Raw genomic sequence first — 21453 nt, 5'->3', positions numbered from 1 at the left:
ACGTGTGCTGTGCCGCGAATTTTGAAATTTGAAGGCTTTGCTTCTTGCTTGCTTGTGAGACTTGGTTCGACCATGGACTCGGGGAACGTGAGGGTTGCGGTGCGTGTGAGGTGCGTGCTGGAGCATGAGCAGGACGAGGAACTCTGTCTGACACAAGCAGACAAGGCCATCCAACTCTACAACTGGAAATCCCCAACAGACACTCTCAAGTTCAGGTTGGACATGTGTGCGCACTTGTGTATGTGTGTGTGCGTTTGTGTGCATGCTTGTATGTATGTGTGTGTGCAAACTTGTGTGTGTCTGTCTGTCTATCTGTCTATCTGTCTATCTGTCTATCTGCCCATCTGGGTGTGTGTGCCTGTCTCCTTTCCACTGCCCCCTTTTCTTGTGGGTGCAAGAATCACGCTTGCACACTGACAAAAAACCCCGGGTGCAACAATGACACGACGACAAGACAAGCAGATTCGTCAAGTGTAGGCGACGCTCACCACATGTTGCTACATGTGATGCGTGTCTGTGTGTACAGATTTGATGCGTGCTACAATGAGGAGGCGAGCCAAAAGGAAATCTTCATGGGCGAGGTGAAACCTTTGCTGGATCTCCCACTCAAAGGATTCAACGCCACTTGTTTCGCTTACGGGCCAACTGGCGCTGGCAAGACCTTCACCATGCAGGGAACCAAGCAACACCCAGGTGAGCGCCACAAACTACAGCCATGGCACGTGGTTCTCTGATGATGCTGACAAGTTGTTCTTGCTTTCAACAAAGCACGTCCGATGCCTACACCACAGCAACCAGTACGCTCACCATTGCGTCGCCATCACCACCATAGCACCACAAACTCACCATTGCATCCTCAACACTTAAACCCAACACGCAGGTATCATTCCGCGAAGCATCAAGCACATGTTCCAGCTCGTGAACAGGAGAACAAAGGACACACAGCAGTTTACCGTGTCCATGTCTTTCCTCGAGATTTACCAAGAAAAGGTTGGTGGGGTGCACTGCCCACCTGCTTCCGGTGTCCACAACACACACACTCTCTCTCTCATACACACACACACACACTCACACATGAGCGCTCGAGCAGTGTGAGGGGCGTGTGAGAGGAAGAGACATCACAGGAAGGTTCTGCTGCAAATTCAACCTAATCATGCGTTTCTGTCATGTTTGATAAAGGTGTACGACTTGCTGGAACCGAAAGATCACGACCTCACTATTCTACAAGATGCATCGGGTTCCATTGTCGTGCCAGACTTGGCCGAGGTGTGTGTGTGTGTGTGTGTGTGTGTGTGTGTGTGTGTGTGTGTGTGTGTGTGTGTATCTGTTCGTCTGCGTGTGTCTCTGTGTGTGTGCGTATGTGTGTCTCTGTGTGTGTGCGTGTGTGTGTCTGGAAAGGGGTATACACGCCACCTCTGTCTGTCTGCTTGCTTGTCTACCTGTCCGTCTGTCCGCGTACACACTTCTGTGCATATATCCCTTCTCTGAGTTGTGGTCTTTCTTTGCGTTCCGTCCTCGCAGCTTCTCACCTGTTGTCGCTTTCCATCTCAAAGGTCCCAATTCAAAGCGTCAAGGACTTCGAGGCGACATACAACAGCGGTCTGGAGCAGCGTGCAACGCACAGCACAGCACTCAACGCCCACTCAAGCCGAAGCCACGCTGTGCTCACCATCAAGGTCAGGCCAAGACTTACACGCACATATACACACACGCAGACCCATGCACACAGAGAGAGAGAGAGACACACACACACACACACACAGACCCGCAGACCCGCAGACACACAGAGAAGTTGGGGTTTTCGATTTGGGTGTTGAGAGGTGTGAGTCAGCCTTTGTTGGGATGAAGAAGCTCATCGATTTGTGTCTGAACCACGTCGACAGGTGTAATGTGTACTCTTGCAATCAAATGAATACACTCAACCCACGCATATATGCACAACCACATGCACATATTACCGCACGCACACACGCATGCACAGGTGCAGTCGCGCGCATGCAAGAACGGCGAGTGGAACGCACGCGTGGGCAAATTGCACTTGATTGACCTTGCTGGCTCTGAGGACAACCGCAAGACGGGAAACGTTGGTGACCGCATGAAGGAGAGCACAGCGATTAACAAGTCACTGTTTGCCCTGAACCAAGTGGTGGACGCCATCAACAGAAAGCAGGCGCGAATTCCATACAGGGAAAGCAAACTCACCCGTTTCCTCCAGGTCGGTGCTGTCCGCGTGCGTGTGTGTGTGTATGTATGTGTATGTGTGCATGTGTATGGGTGTGTCCTTGTGTGTGTGTGTGTGTGTGTGTGTGTGTGTTTGTTTGCGTGTGTGTGTGTGTGTGTGTGTGTGTGTGTGTGTGTAGGTGAGGCTGTCTGCCTGCGCTCTTTCTCTCTATCCCGTACTCACATACATACATACATACATACATACATACATACATACATACATACATACATACATACATACATACATACATACATACATACATACATACATACATACATACATACATACATACATACATACATACATACATACATACATACATACATACATACATACATACATACGCACACGTATACACACGTACACACATATCCTCACACAAAACCACACAATCTCTGATTCACACGGCTCCGTTTCATATGTGCACGTGCAGGAGGCGCTTGGCGGAAACAGCGTTGCAAAGATCCTGACATGCCTCGGCCCCACCAAGAACATGTACTTCAACACGTACCACGCGCTCAACTTTGCGTCCAAGTCGCGGCAGGTTGTCAACAAACCATTTGAGGCGAGGACAACGCGCGTAAACGCGGCAGGCAAGGCGCAGCCAACACCGGCAGCATCGACATCATCAGGGCCCATTGTGCGGCCGTCGCGCGCGAATGCGGGCGGGAAGAGGAGCGCAGCAGCCGCTGACGGCAGCGAAGACAACACCAGCAAGCGCGCAAACAGGAGACCGGCAGGTCCTTCATCGTCAGCATCGTCAAGAGCGCCACACGCGAGCAGTCTCCGCCGGGAAATTCAAACAGAGGGGAGCCGAAGGCCCACCAAACAGGCAGCGACAGCAACAGCAGGCAAAGGCAAGGACGGGTCGCTCACACAGCGGCTGGAGCATCGTGTGCAACAGCTTGAGAAGTACATGACAGATGTCATGTTGGCACAAATGAACGGGCAGCAACAACAGCAACAGCAGCAACAAGACGCAGCTGATACAGCAACGGAGTCAGAGACGACGACCAGCGCAGTGCAGAAAGCAACCTTCTCCAGCAGCATGACGGAGGAACAGCGTGTGCATGTCGCCAAGTACGAGCCACACTTGCACTTTGTGTGTGTGTGTGTGTGTGTGTGTGTGTGTGTGTGTGTGTGTGTTCAATCATTGCTGTGCTCTGATTGGGCTGTGATTTTTCATCGTTATTCTGTTTGGGCGTGTTGTTGGCTGTGTGTTCGTGTGTTGTCACTCCACACAACGCTTGCTCTCATTCCGGACACGCTCCTGTGTTGGCTGCACCCGTTTTCTTCAGGTCCATCATCAAAGTTGCCAAGGCGTTCAAAAGTTCTGGAGATCTCCCTTCAGCCCTGCGCCACTACGAAGAGGTGATGGACATGTGTTCGTGTGCGTGCGTACGTGTGCGTGCGTACGTGTGTGTGTGTGTGTGTGTGTGTGTGTGTGTGTGTGTGTGTGTGTGTGTGTGTGTGTGTGTGTGTGTGTGTGTGTGTGTGTGTGTGTGAGGGTACATGTTGAGGCGCGATGCGTTGACCTTGACGTACCCGCTTCACAACTGCACCTCGCATCAAACACGCCGTCTTCCGTCTCTCATATGATGCAAACACACAACTGCCATGACAACAGGCGCTTGAACTGCTGCCCAAGCACGAGGGGCTGCGTGCGAAAGTGGAGGCGCTTCGCAAGAAAGTTGCCAACCGGGCCGGCAAGACCAATGCAGGCGAAGGGAAGAACGAATCAGACACGGCTAAGGCCGACAAGAACAGAATCCCAGCGGACCACATCGACAGCACCACTAGCAACAGCACAACTGCCACTGCTGCCACCACCACCAGTAGCAAGCAGAGCAAGAAGGGCGGCACAGTCACAGAAAAGACCACAAATCTGCTCCAGCAGAGCCGCCAGCGAATGGCAATGTTGGGCGGATCAACGTTTCGTGCCAGGGCAGCAGACAAGGGCAAGATGAAAGACACGCTTGGGCGAAAGAAGCTTGAGGTGTTTGATGAGTTTGCAACGCCCGTTCGTGGTCTTGGGGGTAGACCGGCAACACATGCACAGGGTCACCCTGCTGCTGCCGCTGCTGCGAGGAAACCGCTTGCAAAGCGCAAGCCTCTTTGCCCGATTCAACACCCACCCAAGAAGGTCAGCCACATTGAACCTTGGGGCCGTGTTTCTGCATTGTGTGCTGAGGGAGGATGGTTGGGGATGCATGTCATGACAGTGCCGATGCGTGATGTGCCTGATGTAGCCGCATACACAACCACAGATACACCCAGATCACATAACACCAGCTACACCCAACACCTCGCTCATGATACCGATCAATGCTTGCTGTCGGCACTGTACAACCTTGTGTGCGTGTGTGTGTGTGTGTGTGTGTGTGTGTATGTGTGTGTGTGTGTGTGTGTGTGTGCGCGCGCGCGCGCGTAAATACGCGTGTGTAGGGGCATCAGGACAACTTGAATGATTCAACGCAAGAGGACCCCACTTGGAGCCCCGAGAATGAAGAGGAGGATGCTATGAATGACGGCATGCTGAAATATTTTGAGCCACGTGACAGTGTCCGTCGCAAGCGACCCAAAGTCGCGCATGTACCACCAACCCTCATGGCGACGCTCAACGAAGCAAACGTGCGATGGCGTTTGTTAAGCGTGTGAATATGTGTGCGCCTGTATGTGTACGTGTGAGTGTGAGAGAGACGGCGAGCGTACCTGAGAGGCCGTGTGTCTGTGCGTCTGTGCGTCTGTCTGTGAGTTTTCTGCTCGTTGTGGGTGAGTCAAATGGATTGCTGATGTGCTCGAGTTGTGCCATATCCGTGGTGCTCATCAGGATATGTCTAGGCACCTTTCAACTCCTCACACCACTATGCACGCGTTGACACAACCACGCTGGTATTTTGCTCACTGCAGGCGAAAGAGCTAATGGAGTTGAACGGCATTGGCAAGAAGCGAGCACAGGCCATCCTCGCCCACAGACAACTCCGTGGCAACTTTGAATCTGTACGTTGAGCATGAGGTCATACGAGCCTGTGTGTGTGTGTGTTTGTTTGTGCCCGTGTGTCCATGTGTCCGTGTGTTCGTGTGTCCGTGTGTCCGTGTGTGTCTGTCTGTCTGTATGTGTGTGTGTGTGTGTGTTTGTTTGTTTGTGCCCGTGTGTCCATGTGTCCGTGTGTCCGTGTGTCCGTGCATAAGTTGATCCAATGCGGACCTGCGATTGACGAATCAGTCAGTCAGTCTGGCTTCCTGCCATCTGCCTGCGCAGACTCCCTCCCCTCGCTCTTGTCCCAATACAAGTTTGTCGTAGCTCACTCCAATCCCACACTGATCTGGTGGTGGCAACTTGTAGGTGGCAGACCTGCACGAATGTGGTTTGACTGATGGCATCTTGTCACGCCTTGTCATGGTAAGCGTCATGAAGACGACAGCCCTGCTGTTGCTGATAAAGCTGAGCATGTATGGCCTTTGGTATTTGGTTGCCTTCTCCTCAATAGAGCAGTGTTCCTCGTGCATGAATTCCCCACGCCCCAAGATCTGCTCATGCTCACCACACATGCTTCGGTTTGATTGTGCTTTGTCGCTGTCGTGTTTTGTGCGCACAGACACATGTTGTCGTGTGAGGTGAGGGGAAACAGGTTCCCATGCATGCGAGGAAGTGGGGCTGACTATACCTCCATGCTGTACCAGCAATGACAACAGCAAGCATTCAATCATACACGGAATTGCACCAGCTCGAACCACAGAAAGTTCGAATTGACCAAGCCATGTACACGACCGAGCAGGCTGACACTCGTCCTCTTCATCATCGCATGCATCCACACGTGCGTACATGCGCACTGCCTTTCTTTCACATTTCGACATTCGCTTGTGACATTGTGTTTGCTCGCCGTATTGTGTTTACATGTGTGCGTTTGTGCTGTTTGTTCCATTGTTCGTTCATTTTCACTTCATAGCCGTCGCTCCCATCACGCCTTCAACAACCTTGCACACAAGACTCCAGCCCGCAGTAAAAGAGAGATGTTAACCATACGTGCTGAACAACATAACACAGAGCAAATGCCCCCATTCAGGCGACCAGCAAAATGCAAAGACGATTGACAAGGGTGTGCCACACGATACAAACATGTGAGGGGTGAAGCGCACTGCACAGCAATATCATGGCGCTCACGCTAGTACGGGCGGCCTGTGCGATAGAAGATTTCATGCCGGCTCTGCAAGCATGAGGTGATGGGTGGTTGATGTGTTGGTGGTGTTAGTGGTGTTGGTGGTGTTGGTGGTGTTGGTGGTGCCACAGGCCACGACCACAGCCAGGACGGGCAAACGAGCAATTGGCGTTATGTGAGGGTGAGAGGGAGACAGAGTGATGATGGCACTGATGACTCACACATGTACAAACACACATTCACGCACGTGGACTCATACGCATACACATGCATCCACACATCCACACACACATGCATCCACACACACACAGGTGGACTCATACATACACACAAAACACACATTCACACACAGCCACATACCGGGCAGTAAATCTCGACCATGTCAGGAACAACGGCACGCGTCGTGGTTGTGTTCTGGTTGTTGGCGTTGATATTGATGTTGTTGTGCAGACTGGGGTTGTGCCCGATCCTGCGACGAAACGGCAGGGACACGTGCATGGGCGATTCAATCCGTGGCTTGTCTGTCAACCTCGCCGCCCTGCGTTTGCGGTATGCGTCTTTGTGGTGGTGATGATGGTGGCGGTGATACTCTTGTTGTTGTGACTGTGCCTGTTGGTGGCCGTGCACGTGTCCGTGCTGCTGGTGCTGGTGGTCGAGAATGAGGCGGCTGCTCTGGTGCTCGTCGTCGAGGTAACCAACAAAGTGGTGATGAAGATGGTCCTTGGCGTGCCTCTTCTTGTGTTTCTTCTTGTGTTTCCTCTTGTGTCGCCTCTTTGCATTGGCGGGATACGAGTCAATCGCAGAGAGGTGCGCGAATACGCTCGTTCCGTACTGCGTCTCCGTTGGTATGCCCGCCGCTTGCTGCAGCTGCAGTTGTGGTGGCAGGTAGGTTGGCTCCTGCAGCTGGCCGTGGCGGTTTCTCCTTGCGTGCTCGCCATCGTCTCTCCTCTCGGTCGCCTGATGTGCCGCTGTTGAGATGTCATTGTGTTTGGAAGCGTCCGCGTCACCCCGGGTCACCTCTGGTAGCGCTGGCTGGGATTGCGAGTGCGACAGCTGAGTCTTCGTCGCCTTCGACACGCCATGCCTGTTCAGCTCCAAGTATCGATCATACAGGGATGCGCACTCCGTGTCGTCCTCTTCTTCGCCGTTCCCGCCCGTAGGTTTAAGTACCGCCTCAGTCCTCGTGTTGGTCTTCGTCATCCTCTCGTGCGCCTCGGCAGCTGCTTCCTTCGGCGTACCGTTGCTGTGCCCTTGTTTCTCCTCCTCCTCCCCTGCCCCTTTGCTGCTGTTTGCTCCTGGGACCGGTGCGTCGTTCTCACGCTTTGATCCTTTCCCTCCATCGCCATTTTCACCCCCACCAACGACTTCAGCTTCATCTCCTTGTGCCCGTGCTTTGTCCGCCTGCTCTTGCTCACCACCCTCCTTCGCGGGCTGTTGGTTCTGCTGCATGTGCTTGTCTGCCACGTCGTTGTTGAGGATGCTGGCGTTTGACTTGCTGTCGGACCCATCGATGTCACACGCCTCTTGGTAGACGGGCGAACGGGGCGACGATGTCTGCAGGAAGCCAAACGTGATGCTTGGCATCATGGATGGTGGCGACATCACCTCGTATCCTTGACTGTCCTTTCTGTGGTGCGTGCGCCGTTGTGGCGGGCGCACGTGTGGGCGGTGGTGACTGGGCTCTTTCGCCACCGCCATAGGAGGAGACATGGGGGCAACAGGGAAGAGTTGGTGTTGCGGGTGCGAGAGATGTGGTGATGAAGCGGCGTGCTGGTGTAGCGCGTCCATGCTTGTGACTGTGGCTGTGGCTGTGGCTGCGGTGGTGCTGTTGTTGGCCTTGGCGGAATCTTGCGGGAGTGGGATGGCCATACGCGCGACCACGATACGAATGGAGAGGAGCGGGCATTCCTTGAGCGCGCGCTGCACCTCTGCATGCGTTGCGTATGTGACATCAATGTCCTCTGTCGCAGGCTGCTCGATGGCGTATTCCTTGCGCGGTTTCAGGCGCGGGATGATGAGGAGGCGGTCGTCTGTGCGCAGGTCTGCGACGGCAGCCGGGGAGTGGGGCTCTGTGTTCTGCACGTAGATGCCTGGCGCTGGCGCAACAGTGCGCATGTTGAGGCCCCATGGCTCGTGCACGTGTGTGCGGGTCAGGTGCACGGTGATCTGCGTGACGGGAGGCACGCCACGCAGAAGGAGGAGGTGGATCTTGTTTCCCGCCAACACCATGGCGTTGAGCACCTCTCGATAGGAGCAGTGCCGCACAGACCGCTCGTTGATGCGCAGCACAACCTCGTCCTCCCCGACCATCCTCTGTGAGTGTTTGCGAGTGTTGGTGTGTGTGTGTGTGTGTGCGTGTGCGTGAGTGTGAGTGTGTGTGTGAGTGAGTGAGTGTGTGTGTGTGTGTGAAGAGTGTAAGTGAGTGTGAAAGAAGAGAGAGTGTGTGTGAAGAGTGTGAGTGAGTGTGAGAGAAGAGTGTGTGAGAGATAGAGTGTGTGAGAAAGTGTGTGTTTGTGTGCGTGTGTGTATGTAGATGTGCACATGTGATTAGGTTTGTGGGTTTGTTAAATTATGGCATGCCGTGCGGTGCAGTTGGTTGCGTGTGGACACGCCACACCCTCCCACAACTAGGCCAATGCAAAACAAAAAGAGAATAGCGCGTGTCATGAAGAATCCCTTGACTGCCATGTACCTGATCGGCTGGCACATCGTCGTTGTATTTGATTTGAATGCCATGCTGGCCCGTCTGGAACTTGAGCTGCGTTATGAACAGTGAAAAGATCACAACTGTCGTGAGGAGATGACGCGAGAATGATGCCTAGCTTGTCTTGTGCGCTTGTTTGTATGTGCATATGCGTTGCACACTCATGCTATTGTGGTTGTGTGTGGCGTGTTCGTGGTTGTGCGGGCGTGGTACCTTGAAGTTCCAGTCGGTGTGCCTGTGGAGGATGATTTCTCGGGTGGAGGGGAGCGTGTCCCGATCCACGCGCAGTCTCACGACAGACCCAGCCTTTTCCACGCACTTTTTGAACTTGCTTGGTGTCAACTTGAGCGTAGCTCGCCCGTTGATGGCCCTGATCCGATCTCCGGGCTAGTGGTGCATTGTGTGTGTGTGTGTGTGTTTGTGTGAGTGAGTGTTTGTGTGAGTGAGTGGGTGTGTGTGGTTGTGTGTGTTTGTGTGTTTGTGTGAGTGAGTGGGTGTGTGTGGTTGTGTGTGTTTGTGTGTTTGTGTGAGTGAGTGGGTGTGTGTGTTTGTGTGTGTGTGCGGCAAGAGAGATCAGCAAGCGAGGGTGAAGCGATGCGTTTTAGATCTACAGCCACTCAACGCATAGACACACACACACACACACACACACACACTGACTGCGATGCCGGCGCGGTGAGCGGGAGAGCAGTCGATGACTTCATGAACGAGAAATCCATCCGGGTGGATGCGCAGTGTGATCCCAAGCTCCTCGCCCTCCCTGTTTGCAACATGGCGTTGGTGACAGTCCATGACGTACGTCCACAAAAGCCACCACGTTTGTTTCGTTCATGCATACATGCATCGATGTGGCAAGAAACAGCAGGTTCCAGAACACCCACCTGCACACACACACACACACACCTGCACACACACACACACAAGAGGAACAGCAGCAACTCGAGCAACAACAACAGCAGCAGTAGCAACTTCTGTCTGCTCTGTGCTTCCTGTTTGCTTTGATCCCCCTCTTCTCCCCTCCCCTTCCCCCCTCTCTGCCTCACGCACACATACCTTCGATGGATGACAGCCTCACGCACCCTCACTTCTTCTGGTGGTGACCCCATCATTGCTCTTGCAAGAGAAGATTGCTTTTGCTAGTTTTGCTTTTGCTAGTTTTGCTTTTGCTAGTTTTGCTTTTGCTTCCCTTCTTCACGGCTTCGCGACAGCCGTGTACGCTCGGGCAATAAACTGAATTCAGTCGTATCAGTTGACAGATGGAAATCTTTCACCAATTGGCGTGGTTCGGAAAATTAATCGGTGACTTCAACAAATTGTCTCGCGATATCTCCCCACCTGGTTGTGCTTGCAAGCAAACACACAAAACAAGCGAGCGAGCGAGCGTTGGCTGTTTTGTTTGTTTTGTTTTGTTTTGTTTTGTGCTTATGGCTTCTGGCTTGCTTGTTGCTGTTTGTTGTTGCTCGCCGCACACCATTTCCTCTCTTTGTTTGTTTGTTGTTGTTGTTGCCCCCCCCCCCACAAACTCTCAAACGCCCTTGCTCGACCGACCGTTCTCCCTCCGACCTCGCTTCCCTCCCCGCTTCCCTCCTCCTCTCCTCAACCAACCAACCAGCCATAGCCATGACTGCTGTGGCTACGCTTTCCGCCACAGCCGTGCTTGCCACCACAGCTGCCATGCTCATGTGTTGCGCGTGGGTGCAGCCTGCGGCCGCGGCGCGCTTTGTGTGGCGTGGTTGTGACACCAACTGGAACCACAACCCCGACAACTGGCAAAACGGCGTCTCCCCTTCCACGTCCTCGGACCCCATCACCACCGTGTTCTTCGGGCCCTCCACCGTCGAGGAGGAGGCCACCTGGAAGCCCGTGTCGTCGTTTGTGTCTGCAGGGTCGCTCGCCATGCACGAGCTTGTGCTGCCCTCGGACGGCATTTTGGAGCTGGATCCAGACGGCACGGAGCTTGTCTTCCTCGAGCGCGAGGACACCGTTGTGCCGGAGGCCAAGTTCATCGGCGGCCAGGGCTTCCGCGAGGAGTGCGACTTCAACTGCCACAAAAACTGGGAAACCATCGACGGCAGCGACGTGGACAGCCCGCCCTGCGCCGATGACATTGCCCAGTTTGACGGCAGCAGCAGCTACAAGCTCTTCGTGCGCGGCTTCACCCCCTTGGACACGCTCATCATGGGCGGCGCCCGCTTCGACAGCGACGACCAGCGCACCCTGCTTCCAGAGTACCAGTTCTCCCCAAACCCACGCGACCTCGAGGTCTTCTTCAAGTCGGGCGACCCCGTCGCCCTCACGCAGCGCTGCCAGGATGTTGGCCAGTACGACGCGTCCCGCGACGAGTGCGTGTGCTACTCCACATGCCCCGACGCCTCGCTGGGCCGTGACAACAACGCGCAGATCCGCAGTGCCGGCAAGGCCCTGGCGGCAGAGAACCTGGCGGAGCTCACCGCAACAACCACCGTCCTCTTCCAGTACAAGTTCTCCTACAAGCTGCTCCTCAACACGCTGCCGCCGGACATTGTGGTGGATGCCTTTGACGAGGCGTTCACCCTCCCGGCCTCCGTCACGGGCATGGAGAACGCCATTGCCGACCTCATCACCGAGTCGTTTGGCGGCGCGGTGCAGGTGCAGGGCACCCTCACCAGGACGTCCACGCGCTTCACCTACATGGGCTCCGTCACGGGCCCCGCCATTGCCCTCAGCGGCCTCACGGCCTCGCACCTCGACAAGACCTTTGACACCACGTGGCCCTCCTCCGACCGCCTCTTTGCCCTGCACGCCTGGACAACGGTAATGACCGAAGCCCTGCGTGGCCTCGAGCTCTCCTGCTCCATCGACCTGGCCGACGTCGAGACCACGTGCGCCAGCCAATTTGGCTCGGCCTGCTCCGATGTGGCCTACCTCCTGCACACCGCGCAGCCGGGCAGCGAGCTGGCCAACGCCCTCTCCGTCATGTCGCAGATCAGCGACTACCTCGTGTCCATCAACCACGTCGTCACCACAACGACCACCGTCAGCACCACCACCACCACAACAACAACAGCGGCCACAACAACAACAACAACAACAACAACAACATCCACAACAGATGCATCGACAACATCATCAGCCAACGTCAACGCAACAACAGCATCCGCAACAACCACGACCACATCAACCGCTGGTGCGCAGAGCACAACCACAACCACAACCACGCCAGCCGACACCACGACCACCGCAGCCACCACGCCTCCGCCGTTTGTGCTGGACATGTCTGGCCTTGCGCTCATGTCAAACGTGGACGTGGACGAGTTCCGCGCCACGGTGACCGCGTTTGCCCTGGGCTCCTTCGCCTCTGTGCCGCAGCCGTACCGCAACTCTGTGGTGGGCACGTACCTGCTGCAGGCTGTGCGCTGCCTGGATATTGATGCCGCCTCCTCTGACGCACAGGCCCTGTCAACCGTGGAGGAGCAGGAGCACACCATCAGCTTTGTTGTCGGCACGCTCCTGCCACAGTCAGACGTGTTTGCCATGTTCCAGAGCTGGAACTACGACCGCTTCACCAGCATGCTGTGCCAGCGCCTGAAGGGCCTCCCGCCACTGGAGGGCATTGACTGCGACAACGTGCAGATTAGTCTGTACACATACGGGGACCAGCAGCAGGCCCAGAGCAACGCAGCGGCCCGCCGCCGCCGCTTCAACGCCATTGACCTCCTGCGCATCACCATCACCTACACCATGCTGGTGGACGTCAGCCTGTGCGCCCCGGGCCGCGTGCATCCGAGCTGCCCGCTGGTCGAGACGCAGGACGCCAACAGCCGCTACACGGAGCTCCTTGACTTCATCACCAGCCTCACCAGCGACTTTGAGGTGAAAACGGCGTCGTCGTGCGTGTCGCTGGAAGACGGCATCCTGCCAAACTGCCTCGTCTCCACCATCTACCAGGACCTGTTTGACCAGCTGTGGCCAGACGGCACGCGCCCACGCGCTTCCACGCCGTCGCGTGGCTCGTGGCCAACCCTCATTGAGCAGCAGTTCTACTCGCTCATTGGCAACTGCGGCGTGCGCTGTGCCAGTGACGGCACCTCCTTCCTCACGACGCAGGACGAGGCCGACGCTGCCGCCACCCTCAACTCCGTCTCAAACCAGGTCATTGCCATGATTGACGCCTTCATCGCCTCCAGCACAACAACCACCACCACAACCACCAACGCAGGCGACACCACGACGACCACCAACGGCGGTGGCAACAGGGGCAGCGGCGCAGCGTCGACGGCATCGGTCCCTGTTGGTGCTGTGGGCGGTGCTGCTGGTGGCGCGGTGGTGCTCATTGCCGTGATTGTCCTCGTGGTCATCATGCGTCGTCGCGCGTCCAGCTCCGGCGGCGGCTCGGCCGGCAACAAGAAGCGGGGCGCCCTCAACGAGCGCCAGGTTGTCAGCTTTGAGAACCCCATGTACGACGACCCCATGCCCGTGCAGCAGGCCATCTACTCCGACGCTGGCGTGGGCGATGCCGAGGAGGAAGGCCTGTACGATGAGCCTGCCTTCGCCATGGGCCAGGACAAGAAGCAGAACCCGCTGTACCAGAGCTCGGAGGACCTGCTTGCTGATGAGTACGACGACGTTGCCGGTGAGGGCGATGAGATGGGCGGTTACCTGGACGTGGCCCCAGATGATGCTCCTGGCGATAACGACGACGATGGCGATGACGGTGACGATCTGGGTGCCAACGGAGGTTATGACAACGCCGCCAATCTCGGCGTCAAGGCAGAGAACGGGTATGGGTTTGAAGAAGGTGGCGACGGCAGTGGCGATGGCGATGGGAATGCGCAGGCCACGCCACCACAGCAGCCCGTGTACGACACGCCGGATGCCGATGTGCCCCAGCCAATCTACGGCACCATCGAAGACGAGGACGAGTGATTGACGATTGGAGATTGCATGTGCGCGTGACTGGTGGCTTGATGGTGCACGGGCATTTCAACTGGGGCACTTCACTGCCTCACTGTTTCACTGCGCGCTTGTCCCCTGTGGCCACAACTCACACAACTCACCCATTTCTGTGTCTTGTCGCCTGCAAGCAAAAGCAAGCGCACTTTATTTCTTTCTGTTTGTTGTGCGGCGGTGCGTATTGCCTTGGCTGCTTGCTTATCATCACTGCTTGCGCATGGGCGTCGTTGTCATTCGCCCCCGTTTTTTCTTTTTCCGTGAGCACGCTGTGCTGTGTGCGTGCTGACCTTGTGTTCCCCTTCTGCCACTTCACTTGCGCATGCTCGTTGTTGTGGGCTGTGTGACATTCATTTCCGTTGCATTACACATGACAACATCAACAACATGAACAACAAAGAGCAAGACACACCACCAAAAGGGGAGGAGGACGCTCCCAACATGCAGAGAAAGGAGGTGAAGAGGGTGGAAGTAGGTGCACAGCAAACAGACAGCAACCTGGCCTTCACGAAAACACACACACACACACACACACACACACACACACACACACACACACACACACACACACACACACACACACACACACACACACACACACACACACACACACACACACACGAACACGAACACACACACACACACGCACATCTGCGTACGGCCGGGTGTTGGTTAGAGGTCAGCAAGAGGGTCCGAGTTGTCGTTGTTGTCGGCCTTGCTGGCCTTGCGCGATTCCTCGTATTCCTGCTGCCGTTTCCACTGTGCGGCGCGTTGCTCAGCGTCCAGCTTCACACCAATCACCGTAAACTCCTGCTTCTTGTTGGCAAACAAGTGCAGCACCTGCACGTGCCCAAACCCAAGTTGCCTGCAGAACAGGGGAAACAAACGCGAGGTGTGTGCGTGCGTGTGCGTGAGTGCGTACATGCGTGCGTGAGTGATGTGGTGTTATGTGATGCATGTCTGAGCATGCATCAGTGAAGCATGCATCCGTGCAACGATGATGCAATACTCCGGAAGGAGGCAGTGCGGACGGCCACATTCAGTGTTATCATGAAAGTCGCAACCACGACAGGTTGGAACGCACCTGATCTTGGTCTGCGCGTCACGAATGGCGACGAGCGAGTGTCTGGCCTTGCGGAAGAGCTTGACAGTGACAACCTTTCAATGTCCATCCACAGCAGTGACAGGCGTGTGTGTTTGTGGATGTGTGTGGATGTGTGTGGATGTGTGTGGATGTGTGTGGATGTGTGTGCGTACGTATGTGAGCGTGCCGGGATGTGGAGGCGTGCGAGCATGCGTGACTTGACCAAGGTCATCCGTGACTGTCCAGCACCACCATCCATCGCACATTGAAGAGGCCCCACATGCACTCCAAGCGCCCCATCTGCACCTCAACCTCCAAGCCCTCCCCCCTCTCCTCCTTGCTCCCTCGTCTGTGCCCACCGTGAGAGCGCCAACAGCGAGGTGCGGGAACACTTCTGCCAGCAGATCCAGCACGACGCCAAACTCGACGTTCATGTCGCACGTGTACATGTGCAAAGGCCCAAACTCCTCCAAAATGGCGTGGGAGTCCTGCATGCGCTTCTGGATGTGGATGATGGTTCCAGGCTCGCTCGGGCTGCATGTGCGTGCGAATGGATACGTGATTGTGCAGGGGTGCGCAGGGGTGTAAATGGATGGAGTTCATGTGTGAATGGATGCGTGATGGTGCATGTGTGAGTGAGTCAGTGTGAAAGGACACGAATCCCTGCACAGAAAACACACACACACACACACACACACACACACACACACACACACACACACACACACACACACACACACACACAAGCACACACCGCTTCATGCCCGGGGTGTAAGGGATATGGGGAACCTCAATGGCACCAGGATCGACAGCAAGTACCAGCCCAGCTTGCTGTTGTTGCGGGATGCAAGTGGGTTTGAATGTGTGAGGATGTGTTTGCGTTTGTGTTTGTGTGGGGTTCAGTGCGTGAGGATGTGTTTGGGCAGTCAGTGGAACCAAGCAGCAAACACACATCAGCCATTGCCATGAAAAAACAACAACAAAAGAACAAAAACAAAAAACAACAACAGCATCAGCATCAGCATCAGCATCAGCAGTAAGCCCTTTCCCCAAAGCTCAGACCTTGGCCATGCACTGGGACCATCCACCCGGCGCCGCCCCAACGTCGATTGCCGTCATATCCCTGCAATGCAGCACAGCAGCGCGCACAGACAGGTGACTTAGCGCCAACACGTCAACAGTGCCACCTTCCCTTCCTGCTCCTCCTTATCCCTCCACCTCAGCTATCACCACGGCCATCAATCGCTGCCGCAACCACGGTCTCATCATCATCATCATCATCATCATCATCATCATCATCATCATCATCATCATCATCATCATCATCATCACCGTCATGACTGTTTGTACCTGGTGAGTGTGAATGAACGGCGCAGGAGCACCTCGTTCAGCTTGAAGTACGCGCGAGAAATGGGTGTCCAGTCCCCCTACGTGCAGCCAAACCCAACATCATGCCACGCCAAGCACGAGAGGTGAGCGGTTGTGAGCTCTGTGAGGACTCACAGGGCAAGCTCGAGGTACAGACACCCAGGGGCGGAGGGTGCAGGAAGGCGGGGAACAGCCAGACACAGGCACAGCCAGAGGCGGTGAAAGACAGGCAGACAGGCAGGCACAGGCACACTGGAAAGGCAAACAGAAAACACAAGGCAAACAGACAGACAAACAGACAGACAAACAGACAGACAAACACAGGCAGACAAACACAGACAGACAGACAGACAGACAGACACATACACACACACACACACACACACACACACACACACACACACATCTACACCCCCCCACCCGCACACAACAGTCTCACCAGCGCCTTTGTGTGGATGATGTGGTCTGATCCCTTGCGGTCGAAGAAGGGCTCAAAGGCGGGCCGCTCTGCGAGGGAGACGAGCCAGCGGTGCTTCCAGGGTACAATGGTGAGCATGTGGGTGCACTGCGCCCAGCGAGGGTCCGGGTAAATGGAGATGTCCTCGGAGTCCAGGAGTTCATCCGCCAGCGTGAACTCGTGCTTGCGAGGGGCGCTCAGCAGACGCACGTGTGCATCGTCCGGCAGGTCCATGCTCTGCGAGAGGGCCTTGATGTCGCCCTCCGGGCACGACGTGATGATGGGGAAGATGCGGATGCTGTGGGCGAGCGGGCCCATGACCCGGTCCTGGCAGATCTTGATCATCAACATGTGCATGACGCAGCGACGGAACCGCTCCTGATCCCGCTCCCGATCCCGCTCCTCCTCAGCTGCGGTAGCGGTGGCGGTGGCGGTGGCGGTGGCGGTGGCGGTGGCGGTGGCGGTGGCATGGTCCTGGCCGTGCGCCTGCGCCTGTTGCGGTGTGTGGGAAAAGCCAATGTCCAGGCTGTGTGCAAAGTGCTGCTCTGTTGCTGTTGCGTACGCCGGCATGCTCTTTGTGCGATCCACGTCCACCTTGGCAAAGAGCAGCTCGTTGCTGTAGCCGACAAACTCCAACGGGTACTCCTGGTGCACCCAGCGGATGAAGCGGCGCAGGTGCGGGTCTGAGATGCGGAAGATGAGATCGGGCGTGACGTTGGCCGGCGGTGGGCGCCGATCCTCGCTCAATGTCTGCAGGTATGCCTCATCCGACATGCCGGCGCCCTTTGCTTGTGTCTTGTTGGCGTTCTTCTCCTTCTGCTTCCCTCCCTTTTCCTTCTTCGTCATCTCCTCTTTCTCTTCTTTGCTCACGTCCACCTGTGCGGGTGGAGCCTTCTTGTCTTCTGTTGATGCTGTATCCATCATGGACGTGTCACCGCCGCTCTTCTGCTGCTGATCCTGCTGCCGTGCCTGCTGTGCTTGCTGATCCTGATCCTGATCCTGCTTTGCCTTTTTCTGCGCCAGCATCGTGCTCTCGTCCATAATGCCTCCTCGTGCACAGCTCCGACTGATTCCAGTTTTGCCCACAAATGCCAACTGATTTCAGTTTTACCCACAAGTTGACCGATTTTACCCAACCTGATTTTACCCACCGGTTCCGAGAAGCAGAGCAAACGTGAACAAACGCGTTGTCCGCAAAGTCTGCAGCACTCGGCGCACCGTGCGCCAGCGTCGTGCTCCCCACAAATGTCGGGAGACTTGTTTCTGCGCTGCGGCGTGGGGAGGAGGGGAGGGCGCGCGCCGACGCCATTCACACCACTTAACGCGGAGACGCACACAGACACACACACGCACATCCTCCTCCTCCTCCCCTCCAACGCGAGCCACTTGACGCACACACACACACACACACACACACACACACACACACACACACACACACACACACACACACACAGAGCACACACCAGCCATGTGGCAGCTTCGTGTGCAAACGCCAGGCAAACGTCAGTTTTTTGCTTTCGACTTGAATTTTTTTCTTGTGGTTTGTATTGGGGGTTGTGCACCAAAACGGCTGCGGACAGTTTTTGGTTTTTGGCGAAGAGCTGAGGACACATTGGGTGGTCATATTGGGTGGTGGTTTTTTTTTTTTTTTGGTTGGTTTGGAACTGATGATGATGGAAGCTGAAAAATTGGTGTTTGTCATATTGGGTGCGAATGGCGATAGCGGGTGTGAGACAAACCATGATGGAATCGCGCCGTTTCTCATATTGCTTGCTCCTGTGCGCCTTGTTCTTCCTGTTGTTCGTCGTAAACACGCGCCGTGCACACACTCTCACCCGCGCTTGCGTGCGCAACCTGTGCAGCCGCCATTGTGTGCCCGCTCGTGGTGCAGGATGAGGACAGCGAGGCGACCACGTACCTGATCACGCGCAAGCTGAAGAAGCACAAGGAGCGCAAGAGCATTGTGGTCAGCGATGTGTCCGTGAGCAGGCAGCACGCCGAGATTCGCGTGCAGCGCTGCTCCGGCACAGTGGGCCAAAACGAGCGGCCCGACGTGTTCTTCACGGACAAGGGCTCCAAGTGTGGCTCGTTCCAGGACGGCGAGCGGCTGGAGCCTGAGCGCGAGTACTTGGTTGACGAGTACAGCACGCTCGAGCTTGGCGCCAACCACACCACGGTCGCACTGGAGTGGCACCCGCTCGTGTTTGTGGGCTCCTCCCTGCCCTCCAAGGAGAGCCAGGTCCAGGTGCAGACAGCCATCAGCAAGATTGGCGCCCGCTTGGAGCGCGCCTGGGTCTCGGACGCCACCCACCTCATCATGCTTGACATCAAGGTGTGCGCTGTGCTGCGCTGTGCTGTGCTGCGTGTGTGTGTGGATAACAACATGGTTGGGTGCGCGCTTGCTGTCACTGATTCTCATACACACATACACACACACACACACACACACACACACACACACACACACACACACACACACACACACACACACACACACACACACACACGGTGCACAGGCGACGCCAAAGCTGATTTTGGCACTCGTGGCCACCAAGCCCATTGTCTCGCCAGACTTTCTGACTGCCTTCACGCGTCTGAAAACCCCAACATCGCCCCTGCCAAAGGCGGAAAAGTGAGTGATGCCAGCAAACGCACCTGGGAACATACCGTCAACACACACACACACACACACACACACACACACACACACACACACACACACACACACACACACCAACTGCTGCGAACATACCACCTCACCTGTGTGCATGCGATGCTGCAGCTTCCTGCCGCCACTGAAGGATCGCGCCATCCCGCCCAACACGAGTTTCCAGCCAGATGAGCGGCGCAAGGCCCTCTTTCAAGGCAAGCGCTTTGCCTTTCTCAGCGTGGACCAGTACAAGAAGCTGTATGAGCTTGTTGTCGCAGCATCAGGCTTACCGGTCCTCTACACCAACGAGGAGCAGGCGCGTGCGGTGCAGACAGACGGCAAGGGTCACACCCGTCCAGACGTGGTGCGTCGTGCGTGCGTGCGTGCGTGTGTGCGTGTGTGTATGTGAGTGTGTGTGTGTGTGTGCACCTGTTTGTGTGCGTGTGTGTGCGTACGTGTTTGTGCACCTGTTTTTGTGTGCATGTGCATGTGTGACTGCGTACTCTCATCACCACCTGTTTGCTTTCACCACTCACACGCACATCCCATTGTCACTAACCTTTCCCGATATGAACGCTTTAGTTGGTTGTGCGCATTCACAAGTCGCTCATCACGGCTGCCAACAAGGAATGGGTGGAGAGCGTCAAGTCTGACCTGCGCAGGTGTGTGTGTGTGTGTGTGCTTTCCTGCGTCTGTATTCATCATGCTCTTGATGGGAAGCTTGGTTGCCCTTCAACCACCACTTTGTTCCAGCGGACACACACACACACACAGAGTCTCTTGCGCGCGCTCTCTTCGTCTCTGTCTCTGTCTCTGTCTCTGTCACTGTCTGTCTGTCTGTCTGTCTCTGTGTCTGTCGCACACACACATTCTTGCTCATGCGCATACGCACACAAACAACCACACGCTCACGCGTGCTTGCATATACCTATTTGCAGTGCTGGACTTCGGACTGTGAATGAACAGGAGATTACATATGCCATCTTGCAGGTTTCGACCAACATCATGTGCAACCCAAACACAAGTCCTGCCGAGGTGCTGGAAAGCCAGAGCCAATGTGAGTCCACACTGCCCATTTGTGACGTCAGCGTGTGCTAGCGCACATGCACACACACATGTGCATTTTCACGAACATGTTTCGTCTGGCTCCGCCAACACTGTCCTCCATCCCCCCCACACACACACCACACACACACACTCACTCACTCGCACCCACACACACACCAGCGCTCGGAGTGCCGCCGTCTGTGAAGAAGCACGTGGAGGCCGCCCTGGCCACAGCCCGACGCGCAGCACAGGCAAGATCCGTCACAGCAGCGATAGCAGCACCAACAGCAGCGACAGGGAACGATGATGGTGATGGCATGCCGGCGATGAAGCGCAGCAAGCACGAAGAGTTGGAGCACGAGCACTCCGTAAATGTGCTAGCCCCCGCCACGCCCATGCCCAACACAGCACCAACAGCAGCAGGAACGGCAAAAGAAGAAGAAGAGGAGGAGGAAGAGGGGTACGCTGTGCCCGACACAAACATGTCTGTGGTTGCACCGCCTGGCAGTGTCACCTTTTCGCCGTCGCGGCAAACGTCACCACGACAACGCACGTCAAGAAGAAGACGACGACCACCATCAGGCAGCCGTGGGGATGACGATGGCGGTGATGGGGGCCGTAGCATGAGCGTGTCACATGAGGTGGTTCAGGCAGAGACGACCACGGCGACGACGACAGCGAGAGAGGCAGGCGCAAACGAGACAGCCGAGGTGGTGGTGTTGGATGACGACGATAACGTACACGCTGCTGAGGGCGCAACAGCTGCCGAAGCCAACGCGCAACAACAGCAAGAGCGAGTAGAAGAGGCGTCACAAGATGCCTCCGCG

General features: G+C 55.9%; 5 protein-coding genes across 5 annotated transcripts; 3 read left to right on the top strand and 2 right to left on the bottom strand.

Moving 5' to 3' along the window:
• Position 1: 1 nt before the first annotated feature.
• PTSG_04253 (uncharacterized protein) lies at positions 2 to 6268 on the top strand. The gene is made up of 13 exons (XM_004995093.1): positions 2 to 215; positions 527 to 693; positions 881 to 990; positions 1180 to 1266; positions 1554 to 1676; positions 1982 to 2215; positions 2658 to 3304; positions 3523 to 3595; positions 3852 to 4367; positions 4670 to 4855; positions 5135 to 5224; positions 5571 to 5627; positions 5824 to 6268. The coding sequence occupies exons 1-13, from the start codon at positions 73 to 75 to the stop codon at positions 5839 to 5841; spliced, it is 2451 nt and encodes an 816-aa protein (XP_004995150.1). The 5' UTR covers positions 2 to 72; the 3' UTR covers positions 5842 to 6268.
• On the bottom strand, positions 6135 to 10254 carry PTSG_04252 (uncharacterized protein). The gene is made up of 6 exons (XM_004995092.1): positions 10142 to 10254; positions 9749 to 9848; positions 9302 to 9475; positions 9077 to 9142; positions 6745 to 8697; positions 6135 to 6432 (listed from the first exon to the last, which is right to left on the bottom strand). The coding sequence occupies exons 1-6, from the start codon at positions 10195 to 10197 to the stop codon at positions 6391 to 6393; spliced, it is 2391 nt and encodes a 796-aa protein (XP_004995149.1). The 5' UTR covers positions 10198 to 10254; the 3' UTR covers positions 6135 to 6390.
• Positions 10255 to 10708: 454 nt separating this feature from the next.
• PTSG_12142 (uncharacterized protein) lies at positions 10709 to 13993 on the top strand (the record flags this gene model as incomplete). Its single annotated transcript, XM_004995091.1, has 1 exon — positions 10709 to 13993. The coding sequence occupies one exon, from the start codon at positions 10709 to 10711 to the stop codon at positions 13991 to 13993; it is 3285 nt and encodes a 1094-aa protein (XP_004995148.1).
• Positions 13994 to 14689: 696 nt separating this feature from the next.
• On the bottom strand, positions 14690 to 18002 carry PTSG_04250 (uncharacterized protein; the record flags this gene model as incomplete). Its single annotated transcript, XM_004995090.1, has 7 exons — positions 16909 to 18002; positions 16452 to 16528; positions 16164 to 16224; positions 15856 to 15932; positions 15461 to 15635; positions 15102 to 15175; positions 14690 to 14882 (listed from the first exon to the last, which is right to left on the bottom strand). Exons 1-7 carry the CDS (start codon positions 17965 to 17967, stop codon positions 14690 to 14692), a joined length of 1716 nt encoding a protein of 571 aa, XP_004995147.1. The 5' UTR covers positions 17968 to 18002.
• Positions 18003 to 18397: 395 nt separating this feature from the next.
• PTSG_04249 (uncharacterized protein) lies at positions 18398 to 21224 on the top strand (the record flags this gene model as incomplete). Its single annotated transcript, XM_004995089.1, has 8 exons — positions 18398 to 18431; positions 18792 to 19261; positions 19446 to 19561; positions 19712 to 19943; positions 20162 to 20241; positions 20518 to 20636; positions 20807 to 20994; positions 21135 to 21224. The coding sequence occupies 8 exons, from the start codon at positions 18398 to 18400 to the stop codon at positions 21222 to 21224; spliced, it is 1329 nt and encodes a 442-aa protein (XP_004995146.1).
• Between the last annotated feature and the right edge of the window lie 229 nt (positions 21225 to 21453).

The sequence above is a fragment of the Salpingoeca rosetta genome (genome assembly GCF_000188695.1).
Source record: "Salpingoeca rosetta unplaced genomic scaffold supercont1.9, whole genome shotgun sequence".
In the NCBI taxonomy this organism is placed as follows: domain Eukaryota; class Choanoflagellata; order Craspedida; family Salpingoecidae; genus Salpingoeca; species Salpingoeca rosetta.
This window is presented reverse-complemented; position numbering and strand designations above follow the sequence as displayed.